At 44.7% G+C, this 18,202-nt stretch overlaps 1 protein-coding gene and 1 long non-coding RNA gene across 3 annotated transcripts in view; one reads left to right on the forward strand and one right to left on the reverse strand.

The window, feature by feature from the left end:
• The window catches only part of NHS (NHS actin remodeling regulator), a 326,747-nt gene that overhangs the window by 272,528 nt on the left and 36,017 nt on the right, over positions 1 to 18,202 (forward strand). For both annotated transcript variants that reach the window (XM_063084200.1, XM_063084202.1), the window contains exons 2-3: positions 11,955 to 12,107; positions 17,798 to 17,931. In XM_063084200.1, the coding sequence (XP_062940270.1) occupies positions 11,955 to 12,107; positions 17,798 to 17,931 (287 nt within the window). The remainder of the gene's footprint in view (positions 1 to 11,954; positions 12,108 to 17,797; positions 17,932 to 18,202) is intronic.
• LOC134367444 (uncharacterized) overlaps positions 1 to 18,202 on the reverse strand; it is a 93,772-nt gene that overhangs the window by 35,167 nt on the left and 40,403 nt on the right. The gene's annotated exons all lie outside the window — the stretch shown is intronic.

An 18,202-nucleotide genomic window follows, 5' to 3' on the forward strand; every position in this document is an offset into this window, starting at 1 on the left:
GTGGGTTAAGTATTCGCCCCTCATCTAGATATGTCTTTTTATACAGAGCACAGAACTCACTACAAATGTCTAGGCTTTTGGGGTGGAAAGGTCTTTGGAAAAGAATGCCTTTTGGCTTGCAGGCTCGAGTAGTTATAACTGCTTTGTTGGCCCAATAAGAGGCATCACTTCTCTTCTACCTATGAAGATACTAATTAGCAAGTAATAATTCTAAGGAAGTGTAGTGGAAGTGGTATGTGGGGTCTTTTGTAAGTATGTAAAATTTTTCCATGACCACTGATGAACTCTAAGTAAATTTTAAGAGACTAACCTCTGTCTAGGAGAAAAGATTTATTAGCATATATAATTGGATATCACGTGTTAATTACCTCACTGCTTCACGATCTAACCAAGCCAAGGGCATCTGTCCAAGAGGACAAAAGAGGCTCCATGTGCCATATTGGAAAACAGAATCCTTCTCCTCTTATAGTCACTGGCTACGTGCAGTGTTTCTTGAATAGGAGGTGATTTTCACACGCTTTTTCTGACCTGCCTTTCCCACTCCAGTTCCATATTCTTCCCTGGAATGTCACAGGTGCCCATGTTTATGACATCACATCTTAGTTTGAGCAGCAGTGAAGGGACTTTAAAATGCCATACTCATCTTTCTGGGTGCAGTGCCTTCTTTCCTCTCTATTTTCTCACGGGGAGAGCCTGCTTTCAGGGAACCAAGAGTACCAAAAGATGTTCATGGCCTTCCCTGTAATCAGCCTCATCTGGCTCTTTGCAAATAATGGATACAGATTTGTGACATTCACAAAGAGGTATGATTATAAAATCCTTTTCTGAATCTTGGAATTATTAACTATTCATGTCGCTCTCCTGAAAGATCAAATTCCTTATTTTGACCAGTATTATCTTTTCTATACTTTAACTCTTTGCAAACTTGTAACATTGCTAGTGTCTCTTTAGGGGTGTGAGGCTGATAAAGCAAGGGTTGGGCCACGCTCCCATTCCTCATACCAGTTTGAGCTCAGGCATGGAAGCCTTGAAAACTGGCACAAATGTTTCATGATTTGGCGACGCGCTGGTCATTTTCAGTCCAGGTTGCTGGAAAGCAGCACTTACCACTATCTAAGAGCGCAGTGGCCCCTTTGGTAAAGCTAACCTTGGGGTTTATCTAGTTATTAGCTTGAACCATTGAGATCATTTTTGTAGGTCAAATGGTTGAATATCACCAGTTTAATATGTTTCGATCCAATATCCAATCCACTATGTCAAATGGTTGAATATCACCAATTTAATGTGGTTCAATCCAATATTTGCCTTGGTCTCTGTGGTCCACTGACTGGCAATATCAGCATCTCCTGGGAACTAGTTAGAAATGCAAATTTTCAGAACCCTTCCCAGACCTGCTGCATCAGAATCTCTGGCGGTGGGTAAGAATCCGTTTTAGCAAGGTCTGCAGGTGTTTCTCATGCACGCTGGAGTATGATAAGCTCTGCTTTAAGCCATTACGTTAATATTTAAGTCTGCCTTTGAGAGCAGCCCTCTCAGTTCCTTGATGGTGTGGTTTGTATCCATACAGCTTGCATACGATGACGGCTCCTTGTTAAGAACAAATGTTTCCATGAGCATTGTTGAGCTGGGATGGTACATTTTGACAAGAACAAATATGAAGCCTTTGCCTATTGTGTACAGTCTGTGGATATGATAGCTTAAACAGTATGATTTCTCTCTTTGCCAAGCAACTACCACCCTAGTGTTTGGTTCTTTTGAAAGGATATGCTTTTTGCTTATACATATTCATTTTGATATAGAAATCGATCACTGGCCACATGTACATCTAAGATGCCAGTCTGCCCCATCCTTTGACTAGGGAGCTGGACTCTGGGGTTAGCAGTGCCTTGATAGCCTGTGTTGTGACCTGGCCGGTGAAAGGAGAGCCCTCTCCATGCTAATTAAGCACAGCCAAATTTCCAGTCCAGCCCATGACACACTCACAATCACACGGAGAATGTGACTTAAATAAAACTTTTTGAAGAGAGATGTTCATTTCACTGTGTTCTATAAATTGGAACTGATATAATGTCCAATGCTGGGAGAATGAATAAGCGAACTACAGCATATCTATGTGGTGGAACATTATGCAGCTATTAAGAAATATTGTTTCTGAAGAATCATATGAAGAGTTTTGATTCACAAGGTAAAATTCTTTTATTTTTAAAAATAAAATACAGTATACAAGTGGGTATATATGCTTTATCTCAACTATATAAAAATGCATCTGAAGAAAACTGCTTGGGAGCATGCTGGCAAGCTAACAGTGGCCTTGGGTGACAGGATTATGAGAGGCCTTTTTTTTTTTTTTTTTGCTCTTTTAGACTTTTTTAAACATTCCACAGAATATATGTTACTTTTAAAAGTGGGATTATGAGAGAAACCTTCAAAAAATTTATATTCTGTTAAGTGACTGTGTGTGTGTGTGTGTGTGTGTGAGAGAGAGAGAATTTTAATCTTTGTAGCCCTTTCACTTAATACACAAGAGACATTTAATAAATGCTTGAAAGAAAGGATGAATGAAAGAATGATGAATAAATGAATACTATACTGTAAGCACTTGGATGACAAGGACCTGTCTTAGACATCTGTGTGTCCCCTGGTTCCTAGCTCAGAGCTTTTCAAAAATAGCTGCTCAAGTGGGTGGGTGTGAACAAATGTCCAGACCCCTCGGGAGGCTAGACATGTCAACTTATCTAACAAATTGTCCTGCTGAAAAACTAAGTACTGCACCTAAGTCAGTGTGGTCCATAAATCAGAGGGTCTTCAAAAATATCTGTAGGCCTGTATCCCTCTAAGATTGTGTCCTCCCCCACTCACTTTTCCCACCCTTTCAACTTTTCTGTCTTCTTTCTTCTACCACACTCCCCTCTCTTTTTAACAATACAGTCAAAAACCTCTTTTTGACAATACAGGCTATCCCCTCTGTAGACTCCTGTGGTTGAGCATTCTTTCTTTATATCTAATCTAAACTTCTTCTCTGGCAATTCTGTGGATAAACAAAACCCATAGTTGGTGCAGAACCCCACTTAAGCTATTTGTGCCATTTTCATTTCCCTGCCAAACTCTACGGGGTGTCATCACCAAGCAACAAAAGCAATCAAATACCTTTCCTGTAAGCAGTCACATGGGACAGTGCCTGGCATCACCAGGGATATAAAGAAGTATGAGGCATGACTCCTCTTGTGAGGTGTGGATGTGGTTGCAAAGCTAAGGTACATGTGTGTGGCAAGGTAGTTAGCATCTAGGGTAGTCTGAGACGAGTGCAAGAGACTTCTCGCTGGGAACAGTGAGCACCCCAGCAGCTCAGAGGGAAGCCTGGGGTGGGGGATGGAAGGGTTTTGCTGGAGATGAGCCTTGGAGGGTGGCTAGATGGTGAGTTGTGGAGGCATTCTAGGTACACCAGCCGACCAAGGAGAGCAAATTAAGTCCTTCTTTTTCCCTGAACAATCCTCTTCTGGGTTGTTTGGTGTGGAAAGCTCAGAATGTGGAGGGGACAGAATAAAGGAATAGTGAACACCTGGGTATTTCCCAGCTTCGAATCTCTAACCAGAAGGGAGAAAGGGGAACATGCAGTTTTCCACAGCTGTGACAAGGGTTTTCTGTCAATGTCTTCTTTCCATGATGACACGCATACTCCACGCCTCAGAGTGGCTGGGAGTTGTTTCTCTTTACCAGAGCTGCTCTCGGCGGCTGTGCCCTTCAGGATGCCCGGGCTCTGTAATGGCACATGGGGCAAACTTTGGCTTCTGCGGCTGGCTCAGCCCCAGGTTTGTTTCCTGGACTGATGTGCTTCTGGAATCCTCAAATAAAAATGGCTGGTTTTATAGAGAACAGGTGAGAAGTGTTTCTTTCGAAGGACAACTTGTTAAATGAGATAGGTAGCAAGCAGGGACTGAGAGACTTGAAGACTGCAGAAGCCAGGCTGATCGTGGGCACAGGAGAAAGAGGCCACCGAGGGAAGGACATGGACCCGGGCTCAGGAGACTTGGGCTTTGGTTTTTGCCCCACCAAAACTCAGCTCTGTGATCTTGGGTCAAATCTCTTAACTTTGTTTCCTTATCAGCACATGAGAGGTATGGCCTAAACTGTGGTTTTCACAGTGCGTTGACTGCTGGCCAGACGAGGAAACACAGTTTTACATCACAACCCAGCATGCGCACACATGCACACACATGACAAAAGCAATAGCTTCACAAAACATTACTACCTGCGGTACACTTGGATTTTTCTAGTCTTCTCTATTCTATTTAATCGTTTTTTAAAAATGCTATGTTTGACCTGCTCAATTAGTGGATCTCACAGTCCACTAATGCGTCTTGCCCTGCAGTTTGAAAAAAGCACAGAACTCCATAATTTCCGAGGTCCCTTCCAGTGGTAGAATCCAATGACTCTGCTAGATGCCTAGAGGAATTTTTGAAAACAATAGCTGAGCTGTGACGGATGACTCCTACTGATGTTCTGGAGGAAGTGCATGGCGTAGAACATGCAGAGGAATGAGCTAAGATAAACATGCTGATTACAAACTGCCTCTGAGGACACTGTACATACTGCAACTCTGACAGTGACTCGGAGAGTTAGGATCACCAAGTCATTACACTAAATGCTGCCCAAGTCAACAGATGGCAGAGACTGGGGACAACAGACCTGTCCGAGAGGTCACAGGCTCCCCAGATGTGGGCAGCCTTCTTTCCAATTTCCAGAACGTAAGACTCCCATAGAGTGATCTTTAGTGGCCTCATCTTTGTTCATGCTTCACTCGACAAGAAGATAAAAGGAGTAAAGAAAAAAGAAACATGGAGAGCTCCAGACTTTCCTCCTGTGAACATGGACCCTGACGCTGGCCTCTTGGTCTTCTTTTTCCCCCGGTCCAGGAAAGGGCACTAATATGTATTAAGCAGTGACATGCCAAGGACTTTGTCATTTCACTGGAGCCTCAGAACCACTCTATGAAGGCTCCGTAGTTCCTTTTTCATAGAGGCCCACGGAATTTGGTGACTTGCTCTGGTTCACACCGCTCCTGTGCTCCAACCCCATCTTTCTATCTCAGAGCCCATTCCACCAGCCCACCCTGCCATCACTTGCATACAGAGTCTTTCTGGGTAGATTTTGGTGACTGGTATAAAGCGGAGGCATCAAACGGAGCAGGACAAGACTCAAAGATCAAAAAGTCCAAACCCCCCATTTGTAACGATGGGAAACTTCTTGAGTCCTAGGAAGGTTCAATGACTTACACAAGGTCACATGGTGGCAGAACTCTGACTATAACCCAGGCTTCTAGTGGTCCTTCTGCAGGATGTTAACATTAAAACAATGAAAGTAACAGTAATACTTAAACAGTCCTCCTGGTATGAAGCATTGTTTTGTTTTAGAAATTGGGATACATGTTTCTATAGAGAAAATCATTCTAGATTCTCTTAGTGTATAAGTAAATACACAGACATGTTCTCCTATTCTGTAGGTATTGGAATGTTTCAAGGCACTGGAATTTGTTAGCAAGTCTAGATCTTTCTGATGCTGAGGGGTCTACATTAGATGTTTTGTCCATAGCGGGGAACAAATCGGAATCAGTGTGGTCAGAATAGGAAGCCCAGCAGGAACAGACTCTGGGAAACTGATTCTGGCTTTAAGCAGGTGGCAAGAGCCTTGGTGGTCCTTGCTGTCCCTGTACCCTACACTGATCCCTCCTCCAAGCTGCCGAGCAGAGTGGGCAAGGGGCTGGTTGCCAAGGAAGGCAGGCAGGCAGGAATGAACAGTTTCACCTGGAAAACCCCCTCCCCATCCTCCTGACAGATCTGAGCACTCGGGCAGCAGCAATAGACACCCTGAGTAGATTTCCATTTTGCTTACTAAGCTGATGGCTGCTGAGGACTGGCTTCAGGTAGCAGGGACCTGGGGAGCAAACTGGCTATATATCTATGACACTGATTATTTCAGATGCTTGTTAATATATTAATGTGCTAACACACTCCCCACTGCTTTCTGTCACAGGGCATCAGAATGGATGGTTTGTGGAGGGATGTGTTCCTGGCCAAAAAGCTGTGTGATGGGGGTAGGCCTCCTTCTGCTCTTAGGAATGGCCCTGGTCTTTCCAAAAGAGTGGTGACCTCTAGTTTTCCTCCACGGCTAAGTCAGCTCATTTCAAAGGAACCCAATGACCATATCCATGCTTCCAATACGTCACTATGAATCAAGATGTAGACAATTCTATTATCTCCAGGGTATGACAGGGGTATGAACCAAGTTCAGTCTATAAAGGCTTCCACTGCCCTGTGGACATTTCCTGTGATGGCATTTTCTTTCAGCAGTTTGGTTTTCTGGTATCTGTTTGTGTGCTCATGTGTCTTTCTGGAATGTATCAAATCTTCCCAGCCTCCTGTTAGGCAGTTTCTGCAAGATTCACTCAGTTCTTGGTTACACCTAATGCTATGGATGGTACAGAGAGTAGCAGTTCTGAATCCTTTATTTTGATTTTGAAAAGCACATAATACTTTTTATGTGGCAGACAGCTCAGCCCCCCCCCCCCCCCCCAATCACGCTTACCTTAGGCAAACTTATTTCAACTTTGGTCTGGGAAAGAGCAGCAGCCTGGAACCCAAACAGATGGCTTCTCATCCCAGGTCTCCTACTAGCCAAGCGTTTGCCTTTGTAAATTTGCTTACTTGTCTGAACTTGCATTTCCTTATCTGTAAAATGGGGCAATACTTTCCTCTTTGAGTTGTGTGAGGGTACCATGATATTATGAATATAATGCACCTGGCTTAGAGCTTGGCATATGGTTGGAGCTCTCTGCAAGTGCTTACAGTCTCAGATGGGAGAAATGATACATCTAAATAACCTTGATCCTGTTGTGGAGGATACAAATGAGACATATAGCCCTATTTCCCATTGTAACCCTTGCCATTATCTGTTTCCTCCTTGGACAGCAGTAACAGGGGGTGATGGATGACAAGACAAGGCAAGTGACTGACACTAGGGAAGCAGATAACATAGTGGGAGGGTGTATTCATTTTCTATTATTATTATTTCTATTATCGCATAGCAAATTACTGCAAGCTTAGCAGCTTAAACAACACCCTTTTACTATCTTGCAACTTCCATGGGTCAGGAGTCTGGCCATGGGTTAACTGGGTCCTCTGCTCAGGACCCCACTGGACTGGAATCGAGGTGTCAGCTGGGGCTGTTTTCTCATCTGAAGCCTGAGGTCCTCTTTCAAGCACAGGGGTTGTTGACAGAATTCAGTTCCTTGAGGTTGTAGGACCAAGTCCCTGAGCTTCTAGAGGCCGCCTGCCATTCCCTGCCACATGGCCATCTTCACAACATGGCAGTTTGCTTTTTCCAGGCCAACAGTAGAGCATCTCTGCTGCTTCTTGTCTCTTTTACGGACTCACCTGATTAGGCCAGAACTACTCAGGCTAATACTTTCCCTTTGGATTAACTCGAGGTCAACTGACCTTCCCATCCCTTTTGCCATGTAATGTGACCTAAGTCACAGGTTCCACCCACACTCAAGAGGAGGGGATTATATAGGGTATGTAATTGAGAAGGTGGGAATCTTGGGGTCATCCTAGAATTCTGCCTACCACAGAAGGGCCCCTGGATATATCCAAATAAACAGAGGAAAAACCTTCTTGCTTCTCTTTGTTCCATTTTTATGAGAACAAGCATTACTGGGGGTACTAAGTCTGCTATCTTACGTGGCTCAGCCATAGTGAAATTGTTTAAAAGGGAAGTAAAAGGGGGTAGGGTGAACTCGAAGGTGTGGGCAGCCTTGCAATGGCAGTGGGCAGCGAGTTTATGAATGAATGGATTCAACTTTGGCTGAACTGTTACTTAGGAAAAGAAGCAGACATTTTAAACAAGGAAAATGGGATAGTTTTCCCTGGAAGAGCTCCATTACTGTCTATCTGTCTGCGTCCAGTGGACACATAGTGCTAGTTAATGCTCTGTGACCAAAGGACATAGCTGAGAGCAAAGGCATTTAAGAGTTTTCCTTCCCTTCCCTGTCTAAGAGATAGACACCACTGTGGCAACTGATGAGTGAAACGCTCACCTGCTAAGAAATCAGTTATAACTTCTCAGCAGAGAGAAACATTGGACGGGGAAAGGTGAGGCTCCCCGGCCCTGAAGGCTTTCAGTGTGAAGGCTGGTTTTTCCCGGGACCTGTGGCTTGCCTGCTTGCACTGGAACTCATGCATTAGTCTTCACATCTGCAGATCCACAGTCCTGAGCAGCAGGCAGAGTTCAGCAGCCCAGAAACTCAGCACTGCACAGTTGGAATGTGTTTAGGGCAGCAGCAAAGGAGGGACACTAAAACTAATACTTTTTAAAGTAACTTGATATTTAATATTTAATAATGAGGAATGTTTTTCTGAAACTTTTTACACTTATTTTATGATATGTTAATTTATTCTGAAATTTGGGATTACCTACTGCAGAAAGGTGGAGGTGGAAGAGGGGGGACTACATCTTTCGTGGTTTAGGGCCTCTAGAGTCTACAGGTCTTAGGCTGTGCCGGGGGAATTGTATAATGACAGGAAGAGTCTGCCAGAGGCCATTTCTCCCAACCTGTTGCTTCCAGGCACAATCACATCTAAACCGTTTTCACACAGAACCGGAGATCACATGCTCCACGAGGGCAGGGGTTCCTTTATGTTTCGTTCTGTGCTGTATCCCAGTGCCTAGCACGGTGCCCGGCTGTCATGCTGCTCAGAAACTGTTCCATGGGTGGATGAGTATTTCCATTTGCAGCAGTCTCTCCTCTTCCTTCATTCTGCCCAACTCCTTTTACTCTCATGAGATCCCAAGGCATCACCACAAAACATTTTGTGTTTCTCAAACTTGCCCGAAGATAAAAAATAACCTTGGGGCACTTTTCAAATATACAGATTTCTGGGCCTCTGGATAAGAAATTCTGGTTCAGGGAGTCTAGGCTGGAGCCCAGGAATCTGCGTTTGTGACAAGCACTTCTGATGTGTCTTTTCTTTAGACCAACACTAAGACTAACAGCAGGAGCTCAGCTCTTCCCCATACACAGACTGAGGAGCCATGGCCACTTGACCTCCTTTCTCAGGGGATGTCAAAATTAACCCTTTCAGCTTCTGCTCAGTGGTGCTGAGGGAACGAGGGGCTATAAGAATCTTCTGGTCTACTTCTGAGGTACCTGGGCCCAGCCCCGCATCCTGGCTCCTGCCTTCCTGAAGAGATGAGCCTGGAGCAGGGAGTGGGTGGGGTGGTGGAGGGTCTCAGAAGCCCCTGTACTTCTGGGACTGCCCATGGAACTTCTTGTCCCTTCTTTCCACAGGTAAGTGTTCTGTTCTGTCCTCTCTCCCAGCTGTCTCCAGCATATGAATTTAAAGCCACCTCTGTTGGGTTTGCTAATGACCTCTGCCCTGTTGGATGGGAGTTGACCTCTACATCCAGGGAGGAGCTGATTTTTTAGTCAATCCTGGTCACTGAACCAGAGCATTCCTCCCGGTGTGGCTAAGTAAAGCTTCTGCCTTCAGAACTCCCCCTGCTCTACATATGAGAGCAGGAAAGCTCTGATCCAGGGCCAGCCCTCCCTTTCTACCCCAAAGGCCTCCCACTCCTCGTCTCGGGTCTGAAGAGGGTGACTTCTCCCTTAGTGATTCCTCCTGGGCTTTCTTGTCCCCAGGACTCAGTGACCCCTGGCTGGTTCATCAAGTACTTACAATTTCCGGGGAGAGAGTGGAGATTATAGAATTGATATTACAACAGCCACACATGGCTATTTAAATTTCAATTGGTTGAGAAGGAAAAATAGCTGCCTTTATTTCTTGGCTTCATAGAATCCTCCTCTGAAAATACTCTATCCTTCCCAGGGAGATAATCCTGCAATCTCTAACTCTTGTGCTTGAATTATTCTTGGAGATTAAACACCAAGGAAGAATAAACCTAAGCCAAAAACAGGAATCTGCTCTATGGCTGAAGGTGAGAAAGAATATAATAGACTATTTACGGTTATTCTAGAGCTAAGTTGTCCAATATAATAGCCACGTATGGCTATTTAAAGTTCAATTAATTAAAGTTAAATAAAGTTAAAACTTCAGTTCTTCACTCACTAGGCACATTTCAAGTGCTTGTAGCCAATGTGGCCAGTGGCTACCATATTGCACAGCACAGCTACAGAGAACCTCATCATCACAGAAAGTCCTACTGAACATCACTCTTTTAGAGACATGGCGCCTTCCCCTTGACTCTGTCCATCTGATGTTTCTTCACATCTTTAGAAATGTGTCTTTGTTTCTATTGGTGATTCTTGTGATTATGATCCATTATTCTAAGAAAAACGCTACTTCAGAGAGGGAGGGGGAAGGAGAGAAACTGCATAGGAGGCATAAAAAATAAGTATGCTTTGTAACAACGAATATGCTAATAAAAAATAAAATCACGATTCACAATTTTAAAAAACCACTACTTAAAACTGCACTAAAAAACAAGCAAAAAATAACCACCATAAATGCAATACTTGTGGGGGAGGGGCAGAAATTAATTATCAAAAGATTGCATTTTTTCCCAGTTTCCTTTCTTCTATTCCTTCTTTATGAAAGCATCCTCCCTTCTTTTCCATTTTCCTTTCTGCTTTATCTGTACAGTATCTTGTTCTCAGACAAAGTGAAAGTGTAGATCAGACTTCAAAAAGAGAAGGATCAGAGAGGAACCAAAAGCCTGTTTGGGGCACAGGGATAAATAGCTGGGCAGAGTGCTGCCAAATCTCACACTGGGAAAAAGGGGCAAAGAAGCAGAAAGAGGAGCTGAGTCTGGGAAGAGTGGGGTGGGCCCAGGACAAGAGTCTGGGTGTGGATGGTGGCCTGGAAGCTAAAGCAGGCTGGGCCACTTCTCACCACTACTGATGCCAACAGGCTGCCCAGGTGCTCGCGAGTCCTCTGCGCAGCCATTTCCTGGTCAGAATTCTGCTGGTTCCTAACACCTGCTTCCATCAGAATTTAATCTGCAGCTCGCGAGGAGTTCCATCCTAGGCTCCATGTGTATATGAAGAAGATAGTAGTGGTTAAATGCTGTGTTTGGGGGAATGAGGCCTTCCTTCCTTGCGCTCTTGGATGAATTGCAAGAACTGTGCTGTCTGCAGTTTCCCTCCCTTAATAAATAGCCATCACCCTGTAATGGTTTCCCTGATGCTTACGCTCATAACTGGGTGAGACCAGGGCAACTGAGAAACGCTTTGTAAGATGGCAGGCTGTGGAGTCAGCAGGTGGAGGGCAGGATGAGGATAGCTTGGAGCCAAGGGCCACAAAGGACAGAGAGAAGGTCAAGGTACGGGCCAAGTTCAGGTGGATGGCAGGAAAGGCATGCAGAACTACAGTCCGAGGCCCTGTGGCCAGAAGGCTGGAGCTGGAGCAACTTTGTCGAGTCACCTCTGAGCCTTTCCTCTGCATTCTTGGAAGGCAGGACCCCCACCCCCAAGCAGTCTGGCCAGGGGCTTGTCAGGGTTGATGAATGACTGTGCCAGAGGGCAAGAAGTGAAGGTGTGGAGAAGAAGCTAGTGGGTCACAGGCAGAGGGTTGGTGTCCCAGGGTCTCCTGTCCCTAGGCTTAGGGGCATAGGTTGTGCCTCTCCATAGTACTTCAAACCTTTCCCCAGCCTGGTATGAGTTCTTTTATTTTTTTTATATGTATGTATATATATATACACACACACACACACACACACACACATATTTTTAATTGGTTATGAACATTCATGAGATACAAAACTGTCACCACTCGCGCTCAAGATGTGATGGTCACGATCCATACTAGCAGCATGCCCATTACCAGCAGTCTGGATTTCCGGTCCATCCAGACTCCACTCCTGTCCCCCTCCCCACCCCAGAGTCTGCCACATGCACAACTCCAAGCCACTGATGTACAGTGCTGTCCCCCTCTGTCTTGCAGCCGTCTCCAACCTGGACATCGAGAGCAAACTGAGCGTGTACTACCGCGCGCCGTGGCACCAGCAGCGCAACATCTTCCTCCCCGCCACGAGGCCACCCTGCGTGGAAGAGCTGCGCCGCCACGCCCGGCAGAGCCTGCAAGCCCTGCGCAGAGGTGACTGAGCCCGGGCTGGGGGATTCCAGGAGAGAACTCGGGGGCTGTCCTGTCCATGGGTTCTCTGTCCCATCAATCTTAACATCTTCCCTTGTTATAACAAGTACTTCGAAATGCTCCCCTTTCTGCCCTGAAATGAATCTGTTGGTAGTATAAACCACCTAGACACATGATTAAAAACAGCATGATAGTCTAAATATGATATGAAAGAGACATTAAAAGAAAAATATTTATAATAATGTGTATTCCAATATGCAAATATCCAAGCATGGCTACACTAGAAGACATCATAAAACAGTCAAATGTTTGCACCTATCAAAAGTAAGTCTGGATTAAGTAAACACAATCAGAACCATTCTGAACAGAAAGTACAGAGAAACAAAGGAGCCCCAAGGGGCAGAAGGACACAGCGATAAACACTGGTACATTCAGTGTATGTCAGATATGAGGAAAAAAACCCCTTTGGATTACAATTAAAAAGGAGTTCAGTTTGACTCAGAAATAGGTCGTAGGCTTTTCCCCTACGAGAGATCCTGATGGGAAGTCTAAATATTGTGTGGGACCTAGGACACCTTTTTATTGATCATCCTGTGCAGTACAGGATGGCTGTCATCCTTGGCTCCAGCTCAATCATTCTAACAACCAGAACGACCCCCTGGAGGGCTCTTTTGCTTCTGGTGAGAACCAGTGATCTGGTCCAATGCCCCCATTCTACAGGGGGCACGTGGGTGCCTAGAGAGGTGAGGAAGCTTGCTCAGGGCCACACACAGCAGGTCGGGTACTGTTCTACGGCCCGCACCCAGGTCCCTGAACCATCAGCCTGATCTCTTTTCCTCCTCATCATACACACATCATATATTTATTTCCCACAGAAATGAATGTTTACCTTTACATTTCCCTCCCAGTCCTGAGAAAGCCAGAGATAGGCACATAGCAGGCAAGGTAGAAATATAGCCTCTTCTTACACTGGTTACCTTTCAGTGCCTTAAACACATTATAATTAGGGCAAGGGGATTAAGAACTAGCATTGTCCTTTTAGAGCCCACCTCATTAGGTATCAGAAGTTGGCGTGCCAGCTTTTTTTGGCCTTTAGATTCTTGCTATGGAGACAGGTGGTGTCTACACATTCAATGTCTTTGCTCCAAATTTCCTACACTCTTTTAAGGAATGGTATTTTGTGAAAGTATTATAATGCAAATAAAATAATGTCACTATCAAGATGGAGAAACACAATAATGATAAATATTTTCATCTCATTTTCTTCCACGTTTGCATGACTTCTGCCTTTTCCCTATCCTCATCTTTTTTCCTTTTAATGAAAGCGCTAACCTACTAATTTCTCCAAAGCAATAGTTTCTAAAAATTTCCCTTGGTTTTTAGTGGCAAATACTGTGACAAGTGATCTCTGGCACACTTATTATCCACTTCGATTTTATGGTTGGCTACAAAGTTCTTCTTTAACAAATTTTAGTGCAAGCCACCTTCTGGAAATCTTCCTTGCCACTCTTGCCATTCCTCTGCAGCCTGCATTAGGCACCCTTCCCATAACACCCTGTGTATCTTCCCATTGTGTCACTTGTCACCTTATATCATAACTAACCACGATGTGTCTGTCTTCCACCATCAATCCATGAGCAGCTCAAGGGCAGGGAGGATATCTTCTTCATTTATTTTATTCAAAGTCCTTAGCATGAACCTGACGTACAGTAGGTCCTCAGTGAATGTGGAACTGAATCAAATTCTGCAGAAAACTGGTTGAGCATTGAGGGCACAGGAGGACCACAGAGGAATCTGACTGTTCTCACCAAATACTTTCTCAGATCCCATCATTAGACAGCTTGAGTAACATTAGCTCTTTAGACATAATTATTTTTATCCCTCTGTTATTATTAATGAGTCACCCCTGATTAGATTTTTACAGACTGAACCAGATAATACTGAGCTGCTCATAAGCTACCACATTTCACTGCTTTGTCAGGTTTGGGTTTAATGGCAGCACTGAAGAACAGAAAGTGCCAGTATCAGTTTTCTCTGAACTTCCTCCTGGGGGGTGAGAGAAGGATGTGGGGCCTCCTGGGGTTTGGAAGGAAGACTCTGGAGCTGCGTCTTACCCTCCACAGACTGGCTTGTTTTGTGGTTGGCTCAATAGCAAATCTTGGGTGTAGTAGTTTTAATACCACTGCAGAGAGCCATAAACAAGAATTATGGGCATCATAGAATTAAAAACATGCAGTGTAGAATTAAAATTAGAAAATGACTTTTTTTTAAAACCTTGTCCAAGAAACACAGTGGCTTAGCAGTGTATTCAGGAGCATAATCCACTTGTGCCATCTGGTGGCCTTGACTAATACTGACCTAGCAGATAGCTGCCTTGCTCAGCAGCGAGCATCCCTGCAGGTTCTCTCTTTGGATGGCTGGAACAGCCTGGCTTCCACCAGCAGGGTGTGGATAATGAAGCACAGGCAAGTGAGGCTGTGGTGGCAGCGGCTCGGTGCTCCTTTTGGAGATGAGGCTCTAAGGAGGGAACTGGGGGACTGAGAGAGTGGAGGTGAGAAATTGGTTACTTTCAAGATCTACTTAATAGAAAACCTCTTGACAAGCTTTACTGAAGGCAAGGCACTGTGCTAGAACTTAGGATTCAAAGAGCAATAAAGTATGGTTCCTGTCCACGTGGAATTCCTGGTCTTGTGAGGGAGACAGACAAGTAACCAGGTAACTTCAATACGGTGATATGCAGGCGGAGAAGAAAGGTATCGAATCATGCCATGGAGCTTCAGGGAAGGCTTCCTGGAGGAAGGAACATCTAAATGGATTTCACGTTATCTAGAATCTGATTCCTATTTTAAAAATTTATTGTTTGTTAGCATATTCATTGTTACAAATCATACTTATTCTTTATGCCCCTTATCCAATCTTTCCCCACCTCCTTTCCCTCCCCCTCCCCCTTCTAGTAATCATAGATTTGTTCTCTGCGTCTGATAGATTCACTGTTCCTCTGTTGGTTTGTTGCCTAGATGATCTGTCCAGTACTGAGAAAGGTGTGATCAAGTCCTCCCCTATTATTGTAAATCAGATGCTGCTTCTATTCCTCTGGAGTGTGCTTTCTGGAGAGAGAAGAACTCTTCTTTTTTTGCTTTTTTTTTTCTCTCTGCTGGTGCCTCTCCTTGTGTCATTGCAGTTGAGAGTCTGGCGTGCCATCTGTACAGTGGCTGTGACTGCTGCTATAGAGACTAGCCACTTTTGCAACAGCCATGGCAATTGCAGTGGCTATGGTGGGCTACCTGCGTGGAAATGGTGTTTTTGGTGTGCTCTTTACCTTTTCTTAGCAATCTTCAATGCTCAGAGCCAGTAATGGCTTTAAGTGATGACATTGTTAATGTTCATAAAACAGGAAGAGAGAGATTAATAAGTGACCATGAAAAGATAATTATATTTTGTATTTCCTTTCCTTTCAAGTTTCAGGCTGGGGCTGAAGTCTCACTGGTCTAAGGCAATAAGGGCCAAGATTCTACTGCAGTTCCAGGCTCTAGTAGACCAATGTTCTCTCTACTTTTCCATCAGATAAGAATATTATTAGGGAGCCATTAATGTAGCCTGCCTCCTCCCAGCCCAGGGCAAAGAAAGAGATATATTTTAGATAGTGTGGGAAGGGAGCAATGGGGTGGGAAATTGAGCTGATATCTCCCTTCCATCTCCTCCCCTCCTTCCATGTCTTCCTAACCAGTAACGCCTGTATTCTACTCTTCTCCATGAATTGAAGAATGTCAAAGCTTCTCCTGTGCCACTCACTTGGAAAAGCCTGCTGTTTGCTTGCAGAGAAAAATGAGGGGGGCACTTTAACAAGGAAGATATTTATCTCCAAAAGCCTTCCTGGTAAACCTTGACTTTGGAGTCACTTTAGCAAAGACTACCTGTGTGGTTTTGAGGACTTTTCTCTGGTTGTGAATGGCAGCTACCATCTATGGAAAGAATCCCGAGTAAAGGAAGATGAGGAATACTGTCACATTTTCCTGACACAGACACTAAGTCTGGTGGCAGTTCAGCAGCAAGGCCCCTAGACAGCCAGATCAGACCTGGATAGAACTCAGAAAGCTCCGAGTGCTCAGTTCCTAGTTTAGGGGGCAGCACGTGGAGTAAAGCAGAGGAGAACGGGGCCAGCATTGGGGGCCAGTCAAGAGCAAGCAATGGGGCTGGGCAAGCACCAAGCCGTGAGGGCGCTAACAGCATGGCCCACTCGAAACAGCGTGCTGTGGAAGGTGTTCTCATTTTAAAGGACTAGCCTTTAAGGAAAGCATTAACTCGCTCTTTCAGTCACTCAACAAATATTTATTGAAAACCAACTATGTCACAGGCACTGCGGGCACTGGGGTCAAAAGCTGAATAAAATACCGTCTCTGTCCTCCAGGGGCCAACTTCTAGTGGAACAGGCCAACAGACAGAGAGATCAATATTTTTATTAACGCAAGGATAGAAATGGGTATTTCAGGGCTTTGGAGAAAGGGCACCTGATGTCACCTGAAAAGGTCAGTGTAGTGAACTGTTTTCTAGCACCAGTAAGGAAAGTAAGTAGTGTCTTATGAGTTGCCAAATATTCTATATTCTATGTTATCAATGTTCAAAGAATTGGAATGCAATAAAATATAATTATTATCAAGTATTATCAAACCCAAGCAGATGAGTGAGATGTGTCAGGACCTTACATCGCCTGTAGATCAAGTAGTGGTCAAGAGCAAGGACACTGGAGCCAAGTCTGTACTACCGATAACTTGGCAGTGACTTACCCTCCCTGAGCCTGATCCAGCATCTGCAAAAGAGGGACAGCATGAATGGCTGCTTCGTGGGGTTGTTGAAATAGTGCACATAAGAGCTTTTGCCAAGCTTCTCTGGCTCACTGATTCTTGTTATGAAGTCAGGACTACTTCATCCTGCACATAGATATTTCTTGGCTTTTCCAAGTGGTAGCTTTATTCCTAAATCAGAGCAATGTTGTCATGGGGTTGCTTTACTTTCTCTGGGAGCCCAGGATTTCAGAGCCCTCTGAGTGCTGTGGGTGACAGGGCTTAGACGGCTGTAGTGGCATGCCCGTCACCCAGCTTTCCAGAAAAAAATATAATAACATAAATAGATAAAGCCCTGATGTGTAGCACTTGCCAATTTTTGTGATGTAAATACTCCCACCATGGCCTATTTCCAGGTATGAACAGTTGAAAAACTGGGTCACACAAATTCCCGAAGACGTAGCAATCACACTGAGCCACAGTGAGCTGGCACCAGCACCCTGTGGGTGGCCCGGCAGCTCTGGTGTGTGGCATGTCTGTGCCTACTTTCCACTCCAGCACTGGTGGCAGCAAATCTTCCCCCATTGTTCTCAACTTTTTTTCTTTTCTTTTTTGCTCATGCTGTTTTGAAATGAGGCACACGGAACTCAGAAGTGGGCCATCTCATACATAGATTATGAGATGGCCCCACTGAAATGTATGTATCCATCGTCATGGCAATAGTAAGTGGAAGTGTAGTTAGGAACCATTCTGAACATCTGATTTGGTACAGAAATTAGCTAGATTAACGAAAACTCACTGTAGTTTTTTTTTTTTTACAGCCATTTGCTAATACTCCCAAGTGGGAAAGAGAAAGCGAAATGGAAAATGCCAAGTATATTTCAATATCACTACTTTTTCTGCCCCCATCAGAACACCGGAGCCGGAGCGATCGCCGAGAGCAGAGAGCCACTGGCCCCCTTCCCATAGCTGCTCCTCCACTGCCTGCCTACCCGCCAGCTCACAGCCAGAGGAGGCGCGAGGTGAAGGACCGCCACTTCCTAACGGTAAGCTTGGTGACCACTGGCAACCCTGTGCTTGCCCAGTGGGAACCATGAGTTTGTTTTGGAGGTCTATTTCCCCTCACATTAAGGGAGCCTGGGCTAGCTGAGAGACCAAATCATGGGCATTTGGAAACAAATGAATTAAGTTTTCCCCTTTCATTCCTAAAAGGAAGGCCTCTTTTTATTGAATAGAGTAGGGATGCAGATGTATTTTTAGTGAACTGGTTGCACAATGCAGTAAAGCAGTAATAGTTAAGGACTCTAAAATCAGAAA

This window comes from Cynocephalus volans, chromosome X (assembly GCF_027409185.1).
Source record: "Cynocephalus volans isolate mCynVol1 chromosome X, mCynVol1.pri, whole genome shotgun sequence".
Classification (NCBI taxonomy): Eukaryota; Metazoa; Chordata; class Mammalia; order Dermoptera; family Cynocephalidae; genus Cynocephalus; species Cynocephalus volans.